Source organism: Aphis gossypii, chromosome 1 (assembly GCF_020184175.1).
Source record: "Aphis gossypii isolate Hap1 chromosome 1, ASM2018417v2, whole genome shotgun sequence".
NCBI classification, from domain to species: Eukaryota; Metazoa; Arthropoda; class Insecta; order Hemiptera; family Aphididae; genus Aphis; species Aphis gossypii.
In genome coordinates, this window is record NC_065530.1 from 80,358,278 (window position 1) to 80,378,699 (window position 20,422).

The 20,422-nt window shown below is 27.7% G+C and overlaps 4 protein-coding genes across 8 annotated transcripts in view; 2 read left to right on the top strand and 2 right to left on the bottom strand.

Annotated features, from left to right (window-relative positions):
• LOC114131621 (uncharacterized) overlaps positions 1-7,494 on the top strand; it is a 34,023-nt gene extending 26,529 nt beyond the window's left edge. For all 5 annotated transcript variants that reach the window (XM_050203918.1, XM_050203929.1, XM_050203913.1 and 2 more), the window contains 7 exons: positions 3,852-4,328; positions 5,536-5,659; positions 5,774-5,988; positions 6,088-6,280; positions 6,358-6,570; positions 6,658-6,876; positions 6,958-7,494. In XM_050203918.1, coding sequence (XP_050059875.1) covers positions 3,852-4,328; positions 5,536-5,659; positions 5,774-5,988; positions 6,088-6,280; positions 6,358-6,570; positions 6,658-6,876; positions 6,958-7,340 — 1,824 coding nt within the window. In that variant the 3' untranslated portion in view covers positions 7,341-7,494. The remainder of the gene's footprint in view (positions 1-3,851; positions 4,329-5,535; positions 5,660-5,773; positions 5,989-6,087; positions 6,281-6,357; positions 6,571-6,657; positions 6,877-6,957) is intronic.
• A 2,004-nt stretch (positions 7,495-9,498) lies between these two features.
• Positions 9,499-13,632, bottom strand: LOC114131622 (RPII140-upstream gene protein). Its single transcript, XM_027996885.2, has 7 exons — positions 13,285-13,632; positions 13,040-13,205; positions 12,700-12,788; positions 11,334-11,467; positions 10,319-10,433; positions 10,127-10,258; positions 9,499-9,803 (listed from the first exon to the last, which is right to left on the bottom strand). Exons 1-6 carry the CDS (start codon positions 13,434-13,436, stop codon positions 10,150-10,152), a joined length of 765 nt encoding a protein of 254 aa, XP_027852686.1. The 5' UTR covers positions 13,437-13,632; the 3' UTR covers positions 9,499-9,803; positions 10,127-10,149.
• A 1,084-nt stretch (positions 13,633-14,716) lies between these two features.
• Positions 14,717-17,715, bottom strand: LOC114131620 (pre-mRNA-splicing factor syf1 homolog). Its single transcript, XM_027996880.2, has 2 exons — positions 17,594-17,715; positions 14,717-17,392 (listed from the first exon to the last, which is right to left on the bottom strand). The coding sequence occupies exon 2, from the start codon at positions 17,385-17,387 to the stop codon at positions 14,835-14,837; it is 2,553 nt and encodes an 850-aa protein (XP_027852681.1). The 5' UTR covers positions 17,388-17,392; positions 17,594-17,715; the 3' UTR covers positions 14,717-14,834.
• A 73-nt stretch (positions 17,716-17,788) lies between these two features.
• On the top strand, positions 17,789-19,265 carry LOC114131623 (39S ribosomal protein L16, mitochondrial). Its single transcript, XM_027996886.2, has 6 exons — positions 17,789-17,954; positions 18,022-18,090; positions 18,173-18,333; positions 18,465-18,596; positions 18,666-18,776; positions 18,958-19,265. Exons 1-6 carry the CDS (start codon positions 17,909-17,911, stop codon positions 19,171-19,173), a joined length of 735 nt encoding a protein of 244 aa, XP_027852687.1. The 5' UTR covers positions 17,789-17,908; the 3' UTR covers positions 19,174-19,265.
• Positions 19,266-20,422: the final 1,157 nt, after the last annotated feature.

The following is a 20,422-nucleotide window of genomic DNA, read 5'->3' on the forward strand; positions in this document are numbered from 1 at the left end:
TAGGAGGCATACTTATTGTGTTGTTCACGCGTGCGCCCTCCAATAAGTGACAAAAAAGTATAATAATTCGTAGGACTATATAGGTAAGTTCACGCGGCCAAACGTGCAACGTGCACAACGCACGGTGTACAGTAGTTGTTGGCAGTCATCCGTTGTTTTCAATTTTCACAATGGTATAATGTAGCAATAGGGAATTTTTTTCGTGGACCTCGTCGTCATATAGCGGAAAAAACAATGATAAAAGAAAAGATTTACGTTTTCGTCCTTGGGCCGTCTGCGGGTATATATTATATTATATTTATGTCGAGCACGCGGACCATAAATATATTGTTATAAATAATTATATTATTTTCCATTTACGAGTAGACATACGATGATAAAATTGTCGGTCTAAAATGATTATAATATTATGTGAAGATGGTGCAATTTTAAAGAAAATTACTTTAAACGAATTTTCGAGCATTTGGTTTAGGTACATTATAGATATAATTTAATTACATACATAAATTTAAATAGAATGATTCGCCGAGTTAATAATATTTAAATAGTGTTTTGAAGTGATATAAATTTTTTGTTTATTCTAAACAAGAACTATATTTTACTGTAAATTTTGAAGCAGAAGAATTTTTTTTTAAATTGTACCTAAATAAATGAGTTGTTTCTAAGCTATTATTTATTAAAATGTATATCTACTAAGGATAATTCATATTTCTAATATAATATATATTATATATATACTATTTAGTCTAATTACTTCTTGTGTTAAGACAGATTTTACATTAGGTATAATTTAAAAAAAAATATGGAATGTGAATAGATCAACATTAATAGGGTTTTCGAATCAATTTAACACCCATTCTTTTAAACAATTTAAACCAATTATTATATTACAAACTATTAATCTTAAAAATTATCTGCTTAAAAATGTACATAAAAAATATGGTTCTTGTTTGAAATAAAAAAAAAATTATTTATATCACTACAAAACACTATTTAAATATTATTAACTCATTAAAAACACTAAAATATGGAATTCAACTACCATTACTAAAGAGCCATATTTTCAATATATATAAAATTTGCAAATTATATTAATTTATAGTATGTGTTCTGTGGTAATAAGTACTTGCATTATTTTTTTTCAAAAAAATCTTCCTTTTTTATTTTAAATTATTTATCAAATTAATTTTTTTTTAATTTTAAGGTACTTAAATCAAAATTGAAAAAGTAATTTTTGAGTTATTTACCTTTGCGTACTAAAGATAATAATAGTATGTCCCAAATAATTGTATTAAAATATATATGGAGACTATAATGATTTGAAAATCTTACCTATAGTAGTTAATATTATAATTTGATAATTTGTAAAAATTGAGTACTTACACTAGAATACACTATATCTATTATCCATTATTACATTATATATTATGAATTTTTTTTAAGGATTTTTATACTTATAGTATATACATTTTAACAACTTAGAAAAATAATACAATCAAAGTTTGTTTTAGATAAATCAATATTTTCAAAAAAATCATTTGGTTAACAGTTTACTGTAAAAAAATGGTATAAAAGTTCTCATTTTAACCATAATATAATTTTATGCCGCTACAGGACACCCCTTAAATAGTATAAAAATCAAAAAACATTAAAATTCGATCTTTAACCTTAAGAATGCCTACATAAAATAAACAAAACTCCGAGTTTGAATAAATTCATTATTGAAGAAAAACAAGAGTGACAAAACATATTTGGCGCTTGTCTTTCAGTAAATTACCTGTATATCCAATACCTAGTGACAATTGCGAATCGTCATTAACATATTATTATATAATATGGATAATCAATTTAACCGAATTTTATAGGACATCGTAGTAACTTTTGCCCAACCGCCAATTTACAGCATATAGATACTTGAAAGTTATGCATTATTTAGGTATGCACTGTCAAGAATTTATTTCCAAACTGCAGCTCTATGTACCTATATTATTACACGTATACATATTATACACGTTACATGTTATGTACATAGACGCGCACTAGTTCTTAGAAGTGACCGATGGCCAAATGACCAATGCACATTTAAAATTATATTTTTAACGTTAATCATTGCAATATTGCATGCTGTAATGCTGTACCTATTATTATTTGTGCATGGACGATTTGGTTAATAATTACAATTTTAAACACGTATTTTAGTATTTAAAGCTTAATTAATATGAAATGCAACATTGAATTATTTCAAACAATTTAAATAGCAAAATATCGAAATCGTATAATATAATATATACTGACATACCTATTCAATTACACGAATGGCAATTAGAGAATCGAGATGGTGAAACGGTGATTATTTTTAATTTTCGTTTATAGTCTCCAATACTGGCAATACTATTGCAACATAATATTATGTATAACACATTATGTCTGTAATTAAATCCACGTGTAAATACCTATGTTGTATATTTATACAAATATATTTATATATGTCTTAAGTACACTTGTCTTAGTTGTCTTTATAGCTACAGCAATATTTGTAACACATAGGCTATTAAATTAAAGTTATAACAGCGATTTATCGACTTAACTGGTAAAGAATTATGAGACAAGTGAAGCAGGTTACTATAACAGGAGTCGATAACTATATAGGCATAATTTATTATATTTGTATTATCTCCGATCAACAAAAATGTCTTATTCGATAAATGAGGAAAACAATACAAAACACTTTTCATCGATGACGAATATTATTAATGTCATTTAATTGTACAACGAACACATAACGTTACACCAACTAGCCATCAATTGTAAAATTGCTTTTGGTTTTTTAAGTAATTATTTTCTATAATAGTACACAATACAATATAACATGTAATTGCGTGTAAGTTTATTTCATTCTTATTTATAAAATTAGTAGACATTTTTTTGAAAATTTTCAAAAACCGACAAATTTAATAAAATGTTTTATTTTTAATAAATCTTATTTTAAAAATTCTTAAAACATTATACATTATATAGATAGGAAAATCTAACAAAAAACAGATAAAAAAATAAATAAAGGTTCACATTTTTCATTCGACATTGTTATGAGATAAAAATATAATTATAAAAGGTAACCTAAATAACAATTAAATTTGATCCCAGGAGGAAACGGTTTCATTATAATGTTAAAGCAATTTTCCAAATTCCAGTTGAAAATGGGAAATTTATAATTATCTATACATTTATACTAATTTATAGCAGTTTTAGCCAGAAAAGCATTCCAAAAATCGATGGCTTTTATTTTGTTTGAGCTAACACTATAACTGTGTATACGATAGAAAACTAATGCCAGATTTCCACTACCTCAGTTTCGTTATGTTTTCCATATTTAATTTAACAAACGCATATGGATCAAAACGTTCATAATCTACAGAAGTATATCTATGAAAAAAAAATCATGATAACCAGTATCACATCTAACAAATGTATGCCAAGTAGATTCTATAAGTATCATCTAGCCTATTTACCTAGCCAGTACCTTACATTTCGCATACCTAAACACGTACCTAATAATATAGTAATGAAATATCAAAATATGCCATGAATTATAATATTTTGTCAAACGCGTTGAAATCTCGAATTTGTCATAATCTTAAACTCCTTTATCCGTTCTCCTATAGACCCCAGTGTTTATTGCGAAATAACCCGGTAGGGTTTATCGCGTGTATATATTATAATATAAAAATATTGTAAAATAATATAGTCATACACCTTAAATCCTTAACGCTCGCGAAACGTTATGCGTGCGTACTACAGCTTACCTATATAATATATATACTGACGATCGACGCGTGTATCGCGATTCGCAGGTGTGCTTGGGCGACACGGTCATGGTGGACGTGGAAAACGCCATGATGGAGGAGTCGACATCCGTCCACTGGCACGGGCACCACCAGCGCAACTCACCGTACATGGACGGCGTGCCGTACGTGACGCAGTGTCCGGTTCCACCACACAGTTCCTTCCGGTACGTGTACGTGGCCGACAACGAGGGCACGCACTTCTGGCATTCGCACTCGGGCTGTCAGCGGGGCGACGGAGCGTTCGGGTCGTTCGTGGTGCGGGCCCCGAAGTCGCGGGACGTGCACCGCGACATGTACGACGTGGACGTGCACATCATCACGGTTACCGACTGGTTGCACGAGCTTGGCATCCGCAAGTTCCTTGCCCACTACCACGGTTCGGGCAACAATAAGCCCGAGAGCATTCTGATAAACGGCCGCGGCCGTTACAAAGTGTTCGACGGCGGTTACCGCACGCCCCTGGCTCAGTTCAACGTGACCAGAGTGAGTAAAATATATAAAAACCTACCGTACAATATAATACAGGTAAATATGAACACAATCATCACTGCGCCACCTCTATCGGCTCTATCGAAGCCTAGTTTTTATCAATTTCAAGCCCAAGATGTCTAGACCCAACAAATTAAATTAGCTATGGCATTTGTCACAGTTGAACCTATCGGCGCCACTAGTACGAATTTTAAAACTCTTAAAAACTTAGGGCCCCAGGGGTGATTTGTGATTTTAGTGCCTAGCATACAATCTGCAGTCTGTCATCATGTATAATATTACATAGGATCCTTTTCTACAAAAATATAAATAAAATAATAATTGGTTGTGTCACAAAAATTAGATAGGTTACTCATAATCAGGGATGGGATTTAATAGCATTTACATATTTCTTATAAGATGCTTAAAAAATAGCAGAGTAAGCTAAAAATGTGTTTCATGATACAGAGAATTCAAATTAAAAATTTTATTTTGCTTTTTTTGCATATTTTGTGATTTTTTAATTTTTAGTGCTTTTTTAGACTTTTTAATACTTTTTTTTTTACCTGTTTTTGGAATCAAAATCGGTCTTATTTTATGAAATTATAATTTACCAAAATTTGGATAGGTTAGAATTAGGAGAGTTATTAGCAGAGTTATGTTATTTAAAATATGTACCAACTACCTACCATGTTTCACAAAAAGCTAAAAAAAAAGCTGAGTAGAATCGTATTTACAGACGTGTAATAACACAGCGTATAGGTATATAATATATAGCGCGATCTGTGAACAGCGTTTATAGTTATTGCTTATTATAATTATAAATTCATAATATACAAATAAGTAGATTTCTTGGTTTATTACAATACATGGTTCAGTGACTTGAATACTCTTCAACTTTTCATATTGAATACAAAAATAACAAATACATTTCTAAGCGTGATAATATAATAATATTAAATGTAGGTATAAATATAAATTTGTTATTTACCTATTTAACATTAAAGAAAATGTAATTTTCTATTTGTATTTAATTACTTAGTTTATAATTTTCATTCAGTAAAAAATAGGGAGATTAGTGTATTTATCAATTAATACATGTATTAACTTAAACTTAATCGATTATTTGAAAATATGTTTTGTTACCTGTATGCCTATATAAATGGAAATCAATTTTAATTAACTTCAATATTAAATGTTTTAATGTTTTTATATTGTTTAGGGTAAACGATATAGGTTTAGACTGATTAACGCTGGATTCTTAAATTGTCCAATTTCAATGAGTATCGATAATCATACGTTTACTATGATTGCAACAGATGGATATAATGTTCAACCAGTAGTAGGTGAATAATAATATAGTTACACTTAAAAAAATAATAAAATAATAACGTTATTAGATTCCATATAAGTTATATAACAATGATAATAATATAACGTAAATGTAAACATGTTTACAGTCGATTCATTTGTAAGTTATGCTGGTGAACGTTGGGATTTTGTAGTGGAAGCAACAGCTAATGTTGGGAATTATTGGATGCGATTTAAAGGATTAATGGACTGCGATGAAAGGTTCACCAAGGCCTTTGAAGTATCGATTTTGCACTATGATGGAGCTAGTGACGAAGAACCAGAGGGCATACCAACATATGACAATACATTTCATTCCGGAATTGTAAATATTATGCACAATTAAAAAATAATATCAATATTTTTTTGCTTTATGATTACATTTAATATTTAACTAATGTTCTTAAATACACAATAATTACAGCAATTGAATGCACTGAATAAAGGATCAGGATTAATGGACACTGCTACTGTATCAGAATTAGAAGACGCAACACCTCCAAAATACGATCTTCGTTTAGAGAAAAAGCCAGATGTAACGTTATTTATGTCTTATGATTTTTATTCTTTGGATAATCCACATTTCCATAAACCTATGTTATATGGATTCAAACAAGGTTAGTAATAATAATTTAATACGATTGTAAGTGGAATCGGTTTAATGAATAAACGTTTTTATATTAATATGTTATAGTATCGCATAAGTCTGAACGAGTTTACACACCACAAATTAACAAAATGTCTTTCAAGCTTCCATCATTTCCATTATTATCTCAAAGAGAAATGATAGAACCTTGGATGAGTTGTGATCATATAAAGAAAGATTGCTCAAACGAATTCTGTGAATGTACAAATATTATAAGAGTTCCTTTGGGGTCAGTCGTTGAACTATTTCTCATTGATAAAGGTAAATACAAATATTGGAAAAAAGGTGAAACGTATACTTAGGTACAAATAATTCACTATACCTACATATCTTCTTATTAATTTTAAGGTGTTACATATAACGCAAATCATCCATTCCATTTGCACGGACATCCATTTCGAGTAGTTGCGATGGAAAGAGTTGGAAACCATACTACTGTAGAAGAGATCGAACAAATGGACAGAGACGGGCGCATTGTAAGAAATCTGCGGACTGCGCCTCTTAAAGACACAGTGACAGTACCAGATGGTGGATTTACAATATTACGTTTCTTGGCCGATAATCCTGGTAAGTTGACAATGCAACATGAATGATATTTTTAAACCTTCAACAAATTAATAATAAGTACCTATTGGTTTTATTTAATAGGTTATTGGTTATTTCACTGTCACATTGAGTTCCATGTTGAAGTGGGCATGGCCACTGTATTCAAGATCGGTGAAGACTGGGACATGCCACCATCCCCTCCTGGTTTTCCGAAATGTGGAAACTATAACGGTAAAGGATTGGTGTCAATACTGAATTCAGAAAACATGGATTTGGCCTCGGTGTACGTGAAAAAAAATGAATCCAGTCAGAGTGACGATTTGGACATAGATATCGAAAGCCGTACGAATATGATATCAACTTTAGGCAAGTGGTGGCCATTCGTCGGGGGCGCACATCCATATGTAGCATCTACTGCTAGTATTAACTCATCGTATTTTTCAATTTTATTATGTATTGTGATAAGCTTTTTAGTTATTGAATAACATGAAGTTATAATAAGTAAAAAGCTTATTATTTATTAAAATGTGTATTATAAAATTTAGTTATAAGTAATTATTGTGTATTAAAATTTATTATGAATTGTGATATGTATATATAATATAGTTATAAATAAAATAAATGTTTACTTTGATCATAGTGAGCCATTGTCTTATTCAAATTGGTTGGTAGATTACCTAGGGTCTGGTTATTACAATAAAATTGGTTATAACACAAATATTCCAAAGTTCCAGTTACCGTCTACACTTAATTAACTGTTTAAAAGTTTTTAAAACAAATATCTTATATCAGAATTGATATATCTACCTACACAAATTAATTTTAAATGTATAATAAAAAAACACATTCATCACTTTGTTTAGAATCTAAAATTATAATTAAAGATTCTTATTTAATTATTTATGGTTACTTATCTGTAATTAAAACCTATTAGAACATATAATTGTATTCTGTGTTAAAATTATGTTATGATTTTATTCCCCCTAAAAATTAACAGACATTGTACAAAGTAGTTTTATTCACAACTTTAGTGTGTGTTCATGGAATTTGTACCTTTTTAAAAATTCACTTAATTGAACAAGTTTTCAAAATAAATAAGTAGGCATGTATAGTTTTATCAAGTTAAAAGTGTAAAACAAATAATATCAAACATTTAACCTTTATTTGAAAGATAGTGGTAGGTTTAATGATAAATTGGTACCTACTTAATTGTTTTAATATTCACAACTTAAGTTTCAACATTGATAATATTTTTACATTAATAAGTTCACAGTAAATCAAACAATCTAAACTAGGTATGTTATAATAATATGTCAATGTGCATTTTTTTACTCTATAGTTATAACTGATCTACAATGCCATTGATATCAAATAGATATTCAATTTTCGTTTTTATAAAAGACCTAACCTAACCCATGAGTAAATTATTAGTTATTCGATGGTATCTAAATATCTAATATCAATCCTTGTCCAGTTATGGACTCATGGATTTCAACAAACCTATAACAACTTCAATAATTTAATCTATTGTTCTTATTTTCAAATATAGGTACTTAAATTTATTTCTAAATTTAATACATATCACTATTTAATTTCATTGTAAATAATCCACTTTTAATTATAACTACAAATTGTATCAACAATGAGTGTATAGTTAATTGAACATTATGCAACATACCTTACCAAAGTGTGAACACTGAACAGTCTAAGTCGACATTAGTTCTTCTCAGTTTCAATATCCATCAGGTTCCAATAGGTTCCAATAGTAATAATTATTTTATTGCTTGCTTCCAGGTTAATGGTAGGGTAAAATATTTTTATTTATATTTTCTTATAATATTTATAAAATTGTACTGAGTATAAGTTTTTTATAAGCGGTACATTTGTAGTATAACATCTAAATCCTTTATTATTTCTCTATTTTGTTTGTTAATCTGACCCTGATATAGATGTTTTATAGTTAAAATCATATAACAATTAACAATACTAAGATCAGAATCACATGAAAAAATTATAATTATAAATTATCAAATATTTAAACAAATAAAAAAAATGTTGTTTTAAAATTATCTCAGAAAAACAATTTAGATTTTGGTAGATTGATTAATCAAGGACTTATAAATTGTTCAATATTAAAGGGATTGGTGGTGGTGTATATTTAAGGAATTAAGTATAGGCATTTTAAGATTTCTGATTTATATTCCAATAGTCAACGTTTTGAAAATGCCAAAATTTCAAAATATTCAAACTAAATTTTTGGTTGTTAGGGGGGGGGGGGGGGTGAAATTGAGAAAAAAGACTGACCGATCTCAAGTAGACATATTAACAAATTCAAGTCAGTTTTAAAAAGTATTATCGCATTACTACATCGATCAGTATGATGGAATAAAAATTGGATATTTTGGCTAAAATAACTGTCCACCACCGACCCCCTTAATCAGCATTAACAAAATTGTTCATATAAATGTTGCAATAGATTAGTATAAAGTTTAACTAGTAGTATACTCTGTTTAATAATTCACAGCTCAATTTAACTAAGTTTTTCTGTACATTCTCAAGCATTTCTATAGTGGAACTGGTATCAATAGCAGATTGTTGCGCAAAGATGCACAGAATAGGCATGTTCTATCGCTATACAGAATATAGGTAAATAATTTAGTTATGTATATTATACTAAAAATTAAGAAATAACACTATTTACTTCAACACAAATTACCAGCAATCATAACAATATGTACATATTAACAATTAATTAATTTTTAAGTAGTGTACATAAACATTGGGATTTTGTAGTAGAAGTAACAACTTTGTTGGAAAATTAATAGATACAATTTAGATGATTAGTAGACTGATGAAAGATTTACCAAGGTCTTTGAAGTATCAATTTTTCACTATGACGAAGGCTGGTAACGGAGAACTAAAGTACTCCCAGCATATTTCACTTCATTCTGAAATTGTAATTAAAATGCACAATTAATTAATAATATTAATCAATTCTATCACTATATAAAAATAAGAAAATACAACATTCCAAAAAAACAAGATACATATCATACATACTACAATATTACATCTAACTCTAATATCAATATACCATATTTCTGAGTTTTATTATACAAAATGACAAATTTTAAGCCTTTAATAAGTTAAAATTATTATTTAATATTAATAGTAATAGTACCTAGTTACACACATATATCTATTATATTTTAACTTATAGCTTATTGCCATATTATAATATTATATGAATATTAATAAAATAAGTGTTTACCATAAATTATAAATAGTAATTTTTCAATCAGAAGTTGTTTCTGGCTGTTGTAATCTTTTTTCGTGTGCTTTTAGTTCAGGTGTATTATCATACTTAAATATTCGAGATGTTTTTTGTTCCTTAATAAAATACCTGCAACAAACGCAAACATGATTGACTATTTTTTTTTTTTAAATTTATATTTATACATACAAATCTCTTTCTACTTGACTTTGACTTTGCCATTCTTTTATTTCATCCATAGTTAAAGGAGAAAACCTTAATATTAATAATGTAAAACCTCCAACAATGAAACCTAAAATAGTTCCTGAAACAAACATACATAGATATAGATTAGGGGAAAAGTTTATCATATTTTTTTAAAACAAGAAATTCAATTTTAAAAATAAATAAATTTGGCTTTTCAAATGAAATAATAACATAATAAGTTTCAAATTTTTTTATGTATATTGCTTTAGAAAAAAATTTAAGTATAAACTTGTTTTTATTTTAGTCTCATATTCATTTGTTTTAAATTTAAAATAATGTATTGACACTTAATAGTATTTTAATGGTAATGGATTTTAATTATTATCATATTTTTTTTTCAAAAATAGATTAAAAATAATACTTAGTTAAATAAAAATGGATTTTTTTCTAATTTTATTTTACAATGCTAGGTATATTAACAGACAATATTATATTTTTACTGTTAAAAATATTTCTAACTATAGCATGAATTTATATGCATTTGAATATTTATTCTTGTTGATCGTATGATATGGTAAGTGAGCACAACATATTTTATTTCGTGACATAACAATTTAAAAAAGAAACTTTTTTAGTGCACATTTTTGCATATTTCGTTATTTTTTTATTTTAAGGGCTTCTTTTACAATTTTAATTACACATTTAATCTTTAAGTTAAATTATTAAATTCCAATATTTTTATATTTTTAAAACAAAAAATTTGATTGTACACTATTGTTCAAAAAATATTATTTTTTATACATATTTTTTATTATTTTACTTTTTTAATGCATATTTAAGATTTTTTGACAAATATTTGGTTGATTTATAATGCATATAAATTCGCGCTACATTAATAACATTATGTTACAGGTAAGTAAAGACTATAGTTAAATGTTATACACAAGTCCAATGTGTTTTAAAATTTACATTATTTATAATATGAGGTATTATGATGCATTTTATTAAAAATACTTACCCAATGTAGATCCAACAACAAAACCTTTCACACCAAAACTTATTCTTGCAATTCCACCTACTACAAGACCACCTAATGCATAACTAAATACAGTAACATTTTGTGTGTAAGCATTCACGGCAGTTACTATTGTTCTGAAAAGGAAAATAATGAATGAAATTTTAAGTTTAAAAATAAAACATAATATATACCAATAACAAATAAATTATTTTTCAATTATACCTAACTTGAATAAAATAAATACTAACCCAATATTTTTATTTTTTTTTTTTTTCGTTCTAAAATAATATGCTAATAACAAATACATGACTTTTTTACTACATAACTATGGTATAATAATAATATTATGTTGAGGAATAATAAATTCAGCATTATTTTTTTCAAACAAACATTCATCAAATGCTTCAATCAAACTTCTATTTATTATCTGATCGATTTTCAATTTACAAAGCACAGATATCCCTTTAAAATTGTCTCCATTCAATAACTTATTAAAAATTTGTATTTGAAGAAATTATAAGATAGGTACCATGTATAATGTTTAATAGTGTATGAAATTAACAATAATTACCAAAAATTAAGTTAAGTCATCCTTTAATCATTTCAGTAAGTTATTTTCAAAAGATCCCATTTATTCTTTGCACTCGCACTAACAACATCACTACCACCCACTTGCTATTAATGCTATTCCATTACTATCTACACACATTTGTGATTAATGTAATACTTTATATAGTTGTTAAAATTCAAACTCTGATTTCTAATAACTAAAAATTTATTTTTAATTCATATTTTAATTTATGAAAGATTCTAAGTTAATTTGTAATTGATGAAATATTTTGACAAAATTCATAATATACCAACTAATAACCAATATTTACAAATCACTGAAAATAACACAAAAGAGTATGATTGATTTTTGAATTTGACATGAATAATAAAATTTGTTTGACATTGTATAGTACAATAATAATAATAACACCTAAAATAATATAAGTACTTAATATAACATATTGAACTTATATGAATAATGAACTAGACCAATAAAAACCTTACACTGAATCATTCAGTTATTTGTTTGAGTTATCTTGCCCAGCCCTGTCTGAATTTATAAAAATTGGCATAGTTATTATTTTGTATAATTATAATAAATATGTAATACCAATGCATATAAGATATTAAATTTGTTAGCAATCATAATTTATTATATTTAGAAAAAAAGTTACTATCGCCTTTACTTTATTAATTTAATAAATATAAAAAAGTAGGTAGTCATAGAACTTTCTTTTTTACATTAATAACAAACAATTTTGCTTCTTTCAGAATCCAAAACATAAGATATGTTATATACACAATGAAAACTTACGAAAAACAACCACAAAACAATGCTACTCTAGTTCCCCATTTGAAAACTCCTCTTGCCATTGCCAATGTAACTTGCGATTGTAGTTTAGCCTAAAAGAATATTAATGCATGTTAGACATCATAGTTTAGATCTATATGATAGTATATAACAGCGATTCCCAAACTATAAGCACTCAACAAGGGAGATGTGAGGTCAATATTGATATTGTGTCCACTATACGCTAATAAAAAATGTTGGGTCATTTATTCAAATGAGGCACAATATTTTTTATTTTAGGGGATGCATGAATTAAAAAAATGTTGAGAACCGTCAGTATAAAATATGAATTTAAATCTCATACTTTGGCTTCAAACTGATTTTGAAATAGTGTTGATTGGTTTTTATGAAAAAAATCTTCATAAGCCCGTTTACTGTATGATATACTACCATACACACCACCCATCAAACTGCTATAACATATTGTTGATAGTATAGCTCTTACATCTGGAGTTGGATTACCATCTTCGCTAAAAACAAATACAAAGTTTAATAACCTCATATGATCCGATTGAAATTAATTTTAATTTATTAAACATTAAGTCTTACTCTGGGGAAAATGTATTCAAAACACCTTGCCAACCACCGACTTTTTTTACTTCTAAGACTTCTGTTCCTTCTACATCGTGTTCATTTTTATTTAAGAAATACGCCGGTAAAAAACACCGTGTATGGGATAATTTTAATCGTCTAAGAAACATAGTTTTAATACATTTATATTACACAATTACTTTAAACGATAGTGTTAGATTAAAAATCTATTTACAATTTTAATTTAAAAACATTAAACTATAAGCATATTCATAAACGATTATGAGTAGGTTTATTATTATTAATAAATAAGTTTTTGAAAAAATAAAATTAAGCACACTTAAAGTGTAATATCACATAATATAAATTATTCACAAATCTTTCATGGTTATCTACTAAGATAACCGTGATTCAAATGATGAGCTTATCAGTTATCAACAGGAAGTAGGAACCAATTCTTTGGTTCGTGCTGTTCATGTCACAGTGACACAGTCTTTGATTATTCAAAACTCAAATCATCGTTTCTCAACCTTTTTTACTTTAAGTATCGCGATCCCCAAAGGATACCTATAAAAGTATAAAATATTTTCAATTATCTCACGATCCTTTTATCTATATTAGGTTCAAATTTTAACAAAAAAAAAAATCATATCATTAACCAAACGAAATATTATACCATTTAAAATATCAATTTATAAATACCACGTGTAGTAATTTAAAGTTTCAGCTGATAAAATATTAGTACATTACAACTTGGATTTTAATTTCAATTTTCAAGATTTAAACAAGTTTTGGGCGTTTTGGCTTGCTCGGTGAATAGGTGAAATGAAAAAATAAAATAAAATAAAATGTTTTCTACCTGAGCATAAGTAGAGACGTAGAGTACTTACTAAAATATTAGAGTAGAATTTTCTTCAACATATTTTCTCATGTACAGTCAATCAAACCATACTAAACATTAAGCAATTGAAGTATTGAACATTTTTAAGTATAATACTAAGTAACTTGAGAGACGAGAACTAAGACTATAGTCTTCAACTCGTTACTCATATAACTAATAAATAACTTAACAAAAAAGTAGTAAATTATACATATAATTATATTAATATGTGTATACATTTTATACTTACATCTTTATTATTTGTACTTCTTTAATCTCTCCATTCCTACTTATTTATTTGCTATTTTATTAAATAACTCATAGTTTTCCAAATTACAACTCTATAACATCATACATTGTAAAATATAGGTCTAATTCAATTAATAACTTAACTGCATATTTTGATGAGTAGCAACTAATTATACAGTGTTCAGCCTTGATATCTAAAAAGTAATTACTGCATGTTGACATGTAGTATTTTAATATTTGTTGTCCAACATCTCGCTTAATCTACATATCTATAGAACTATAGATAATAATTTTAACATAATTTCACACTAAAATAAATAGTTTAATCTTTAAAAAATTTATTAAAATGAATGTCATAAAATACATTTAATCCTCTTAAAAATAAGTATTTACTATTTACATACACGAAAAAAAAAGGAATTAGTTTAATATAAAATATCTATTCAGTAAATGCTCCTAAGTTACCAAATAATTCAGCAGGGACATCTTTTTTAGTAGGCATATCTTCGTCGTCGTTTTCTTCATTTTCTTTATCACCATCGTCTTCATTTTCATCATCACTAAATTCAATTTCATCTGGATTTATTACTTTTTCATTTGGTAAACGGTCTTGTTCACTGCCCAAAACAAATTTGATTGGTTCCAATGGTTTTTCTATCTTTTCTAATGCTTTTTCTTCTAATAACTTCATTCCACTTTTTTCGGGTTCAACCGAAATCACAGACATCATTTGTGCTGACATCATGTTCACTTGGATATTATACATTGCTTGTACACTACGTTTAATTCTTAACATTTCTCGGAGAGTATCTTCATTACCATGAGCTACTTCAAATGAGGTCCATGTCTGCCAAAATTCTTCAGTTACTCTAGGGTCACATATTTGACTACAATGTGAGTATATGGCTCGAGCCCGATCAATTTCACCTAATTTTGTTTCAAGTTCTGCAAATCGCAGATACATTGTACGAGCATTATTGTTGGTTAAAACTTCCAAAGCTTTCATATAGATTTCTCTAGTCTTAGGTATACCAGATATTTCTGCTGCTTTTTTAATGTATATGTTAAACATTTCAAACTTCTCTTCGGGTAGAACAGCTTCAGTGGCTCTTTCATAGACAGCCATTGCTCGTCTACCTAAACCATGTTTCTCTTCAAGTTTTGCATACAATAAATAAATACACTTAGCAAATTGTGGCGGGCAACTTTCTAGACATTCTTCAAAAAGATCACGAGCACGCTCAAGTTTTGTACCACCATAACGGTCCAAAAATTTTGTTAAATATGTATTCCATATGTCAAAAACATTTGGCCACTTGAATAACGCTACACCTTTTTCATAAGCTTTAAACATTTCTTCAAAATAGTTATTTTCTTCTAAAAATAATCCATAATTAATAATAGTTTGTGGAGTTGCAATTCTTAAATCTATAACTCGATCATAACAAGCCATTGTTGACTTTACCGTTCCAAAACTCTCTTCCATATCTAAATACAAGGACCATAATTTTAATGATTTATGTAATCGTATTTGAACAGTTTCAGTATCATCGTGATAGGCTACTTTCCGAGAAGGAATGGAAGTTGCTTGTCGCATTAGTCTCATTGCTTCATTAAAGTTTTCATGTCTTAATTCCATTTCTACCCATTCACACCAAACACTGGCTAAATGCTCAACTTTTATATATGACACTAAAACAGCTTTTTTAAATACTAAGCGTGCTTCTTCAACTTGTTTGGCTTTTTCATAAAATTTAGCAAACTCAACCCAGAGTGTATGCAATCTACCAACTGCTTTTTGAGGATCAACTGTCTCCACAGCTTCTGTAAAAGTATTTATTACCTGAACGTCATTTCCTTCATAAAGCTGTACACGTTTTAACCATTCTTTAACATTGTGGGGGTTTTGTCTTAAAAGTACAGAGTTTAAAAGTAGTAATCGTCTTTCAATCAGGTTTTCCAATCTTGCCATACGTAAATCAATTTCACAATCATCTTTCTCAGTACTATTTTGATTGGCATGAACAACTTCCATTCGTTTTTGTAAGCTTAATTCTTCAAATTGTGCATAAGCATCATAAACTTGTGTAAAATCACGAACCGTTGTAACAGTTTGAATAGCCTCTTCATATATATCTCTTGCTCTTTCAAATAATCCGCTACGTATGTAATAATCAGCTAAAGAGTTCCACAAATGACCAAGCTGATCAGTATACCGTCTTAAACCACTACGTATAATTGCATCAACATTTAATGATTTAATTTCTAAAGGATTTTTTGATATTAAATTGCATAGTTCATTCCAAAGTTGATGCTTGGATTTCCCATGTTTGGATACAAAACTGTCATTATTGACAATTTCAGACAAACGTACGGCAGCTTCATCAAGTCGTCCAGAAGTAGTTAAATATTCAATATAATCTTCTGAATCTTCTGGAAATAATTTTAAATATCTTCTATATATTTTAACGGCAACTTCTGGGTCATGACTTTCTTTTATAAATTTCAAATATAATGGCCATATTCGGACATGTTGAGTGATTGGTAAGGCTCTAAGAGCCCTGTCAAATAGACGACGAGCAACTGTGAGTTTGGGTTGTTTCAACATAAACGTACAGAACTCAATCCAGATACGAGGCATCTTGTTCATGTATACCAATGCTCGCTCATAAACATTGTTCACTTCTTCATAGTCTGGATTGTCTGTTGTTTTTAAATACTTGCGACGTATTTTCAAGTAACAGTGCCACAATTTGTAGCTGCCAGGCAGTTGTTTCAAGGCGCGTTCATACAGTACACATACTTTTTTATACGGCCCAAGTTTATAATTATCTATGTACCGCATCCAACACTTGACTGAATTCGGATTTCTTAATATGTCTTGTTCAAATTCTACATCTCTCTTATTCAGCCAGTAGGTCTGAAATATCACAGCATCCGACATGTCATTTCCGCGTGCCTCATTGACGTTGCTCTCAAGTTCCATTTTCATTTGATCTGTAAATAAGTGTAAATATAAATGTAAATCGTAACTATTGATTCATAAAATTCAACAAAGAAATCCACAGCTCATTTTTTACTAGACGATTGATTGTTTTCAGTCGTGCATTAATGTTAGCGAAGACAACTATGAACTAATCAGTAATTATGCAAGCTTAAAAAAAATAAAATAGAAATGCAAATATAATAATATAATACCTTCTTCAAATTCCAGAACGTTAAATAATGAATTGTAAGTTTTATTAAAAATACAACATGCAGATTAGACAGTTTTCTTGCGGTAGCTTGTACACGATTGATAACGTTCTGTTGCGTTTTTGACCGTATTGTTTTTATACCAGAAGTGAGGAACGTTTTGAAAACGTTAATACCCAATGCCGATTGTAGTTCTTATCAGTAAAATTAAAAAGACATTATCTTATTCGGCCAAGAGTCACGATAATTATTAATTTTTAATTTTGACTTACAATTTCTAAACTTTTTCGATTTTTTTATGATATTCTATTTCAGAAAATGATTTTTCATAAAATGTTAAAGTTTACGACAAACCAATTGTCTTGTAAGTATAAAAAAATATATTTAATAATAAAATTGTAATGTTTACACATTCAATATCTGTGTTATAGGTACTGCTCTACCACAAGTCAATAATGTTCGAGGCATTAAGAATTTTAAACCTCCAATTCTATATGATCGTAAGAAATGAAGGACATTTTTCAATAAAAAATTTATATTGTTATGTGTAATATATATACTGCATACATACACTTGTTTCAGATATTCAGATTCCAGAAAGGCCTAAACTCCATTATATTGACAGGGTACCAAATTATAGTAATTCTCAATTGAGACCTCCAAAAATGCATAAAATGTTGGGTTTGATGAGAGGACCTGAAACAGTTCACAACAAACTTATACATAAACAGTATGGTATACAGGTCAGTTTTTGAAATTTAATTTATTTTTGAACAGTAAACATTACACTTTGAACATAACTACATCGAGTACATTTTAATTATAGAGTTATAAAATAATTATGTGCTTACATTTGTTTTAATTTATTCTATAGGCAACTGGTGGAGGCCGAATGAGGTTTATACACTTTGAAGTTATTCGTATGGGCTTACTTAGAAAATTAGACTGGTCCAGGATGTTTGCTATTTGGAGAATTGATTCACCATGGCAAGCTGTCACTAAAAAGGTTAATTATATATATTATATAAGTTTCAGTATACAAACAAATAAATAATATAATTGTGTGGTATTACAGGGCCAAGGGCAGAGAATGGGTGGTGGCAAAGGTAGCATAGATCATTATGTAACTCCAATCAGAACAGGCAGAATTATTATTGAAATCGCAGGTCATTGTGAATATCTAGAGGTATTTTTGTGTTTTTTTCAATTATGTGAACGGTTGGAGGGCAATAATGTTGTTGACCAAAAACCTGTTTTTAATATTGAATATTATTTATTTTTGTTGTAACTTACATCCTCTGTAATATTATTATATTATTTCTTTAATTATCTTATCAGTTATTAACTAACACCTTACTATATTTTAGGTAAAAGATATTTTAAGTAAAATATCTGCTAAACTTCCATTTAAAGCCAAAGCTGTTAGTCAAGAAATTTTAGAGTTGGATTCAGCCAAAGAACAATGGCAAATTGAAAATAATCAGAATAAATATACATTGGAGTATTTAATTAAAAACAACATGGATGATTTACAGCGAAAAGTTAAAAAAATTGATCATAGATTTTTTGGAAAATATGTATAAGATAAAATGTGTTATAATAAGTCTAGATAGTTGAAACTTAAATATATAATTTTTTTTTTTTTTTTGTGAAAATAAAATAATTTGTACTAAAATTGAATAGTTAATTTTTTTCTAATCCATTGTAAATTCACAGCTATTTTAATTTATAAATTATTACTTATGGAGACTATTAATGAGTGAATTTACTAGCTACTGGCAGACTGATTACTATACATATGATTTTTTTAAATTCCACAAAATGTGTAATAGAAATGACAAAATATCAATATACACATAAGATTACTACATAATAAATAATATATTTAGAAGTTATAGTCGAGTCTGCCTGCCCGAAAATGATGAATTTAATGAGTGAATTGTAGGTATAGTTCCATACATAATAGGTAATATGTAAGACAGCCACAAAATAAGTTTTATTTTTATGTAGTTTAGTAATACATTGAAACCTGAAACCTCTAAATACTGTAAATTAAAAAATGAACAATATCAAAGAAAATGATGTATATAGTGCATATTTATATTATTAGTAAGTGTGGAAGCACCTATGTGTATTATTATTTAAAACAAAATCAGTTACTTTAGCTTATTTACAATAATATTTTGAGAAAATTTTAAAGGGATATGCCAAATGAGACAGTCATTATGTATAAGATAATAATATTATAATGATTAACATGTACATTGTAATGAAATATACTTAAACAATAACTATAACAAAAATGGAAAAATATTAACAATGATACCTATTTTGGAAATATGTAAAAACTATCAAATAACTTTAATAATCTATATAGGTAGTAGTGATATTTTGTCTAGAACAGACTGAACATTGTGGAAAATGGCCATTGACAGTAATATATAATAAATAAATCATTTTATGCATTTAATTATTATTTTTTTTTTTAGAACATTTTTATTTTGTGTTTGGCCATACATAAATTAACAAACGAACTGTATATGTTTATATAAGTAGTCATTAGTCACTAGTCACAATCAATAAATTTAAAATAAATATTATTAATTTAATAGTTAATTATAATTTTTCATTATCTTAATAAATCATTAACAATCAATCAAAATGAAAAAAATGTTAATAAAAAATGTGTGTGATGTCATTATAAAGAATTACAGAACATCTGCTATATGTAAAAAGGGGAATTGTGAAAATATTGAATTGGATACTGGCGATACTGCTATTAAACAAAAAGTTGAGTCCAATGATAAATATATGAAAATTATTCATGATAAA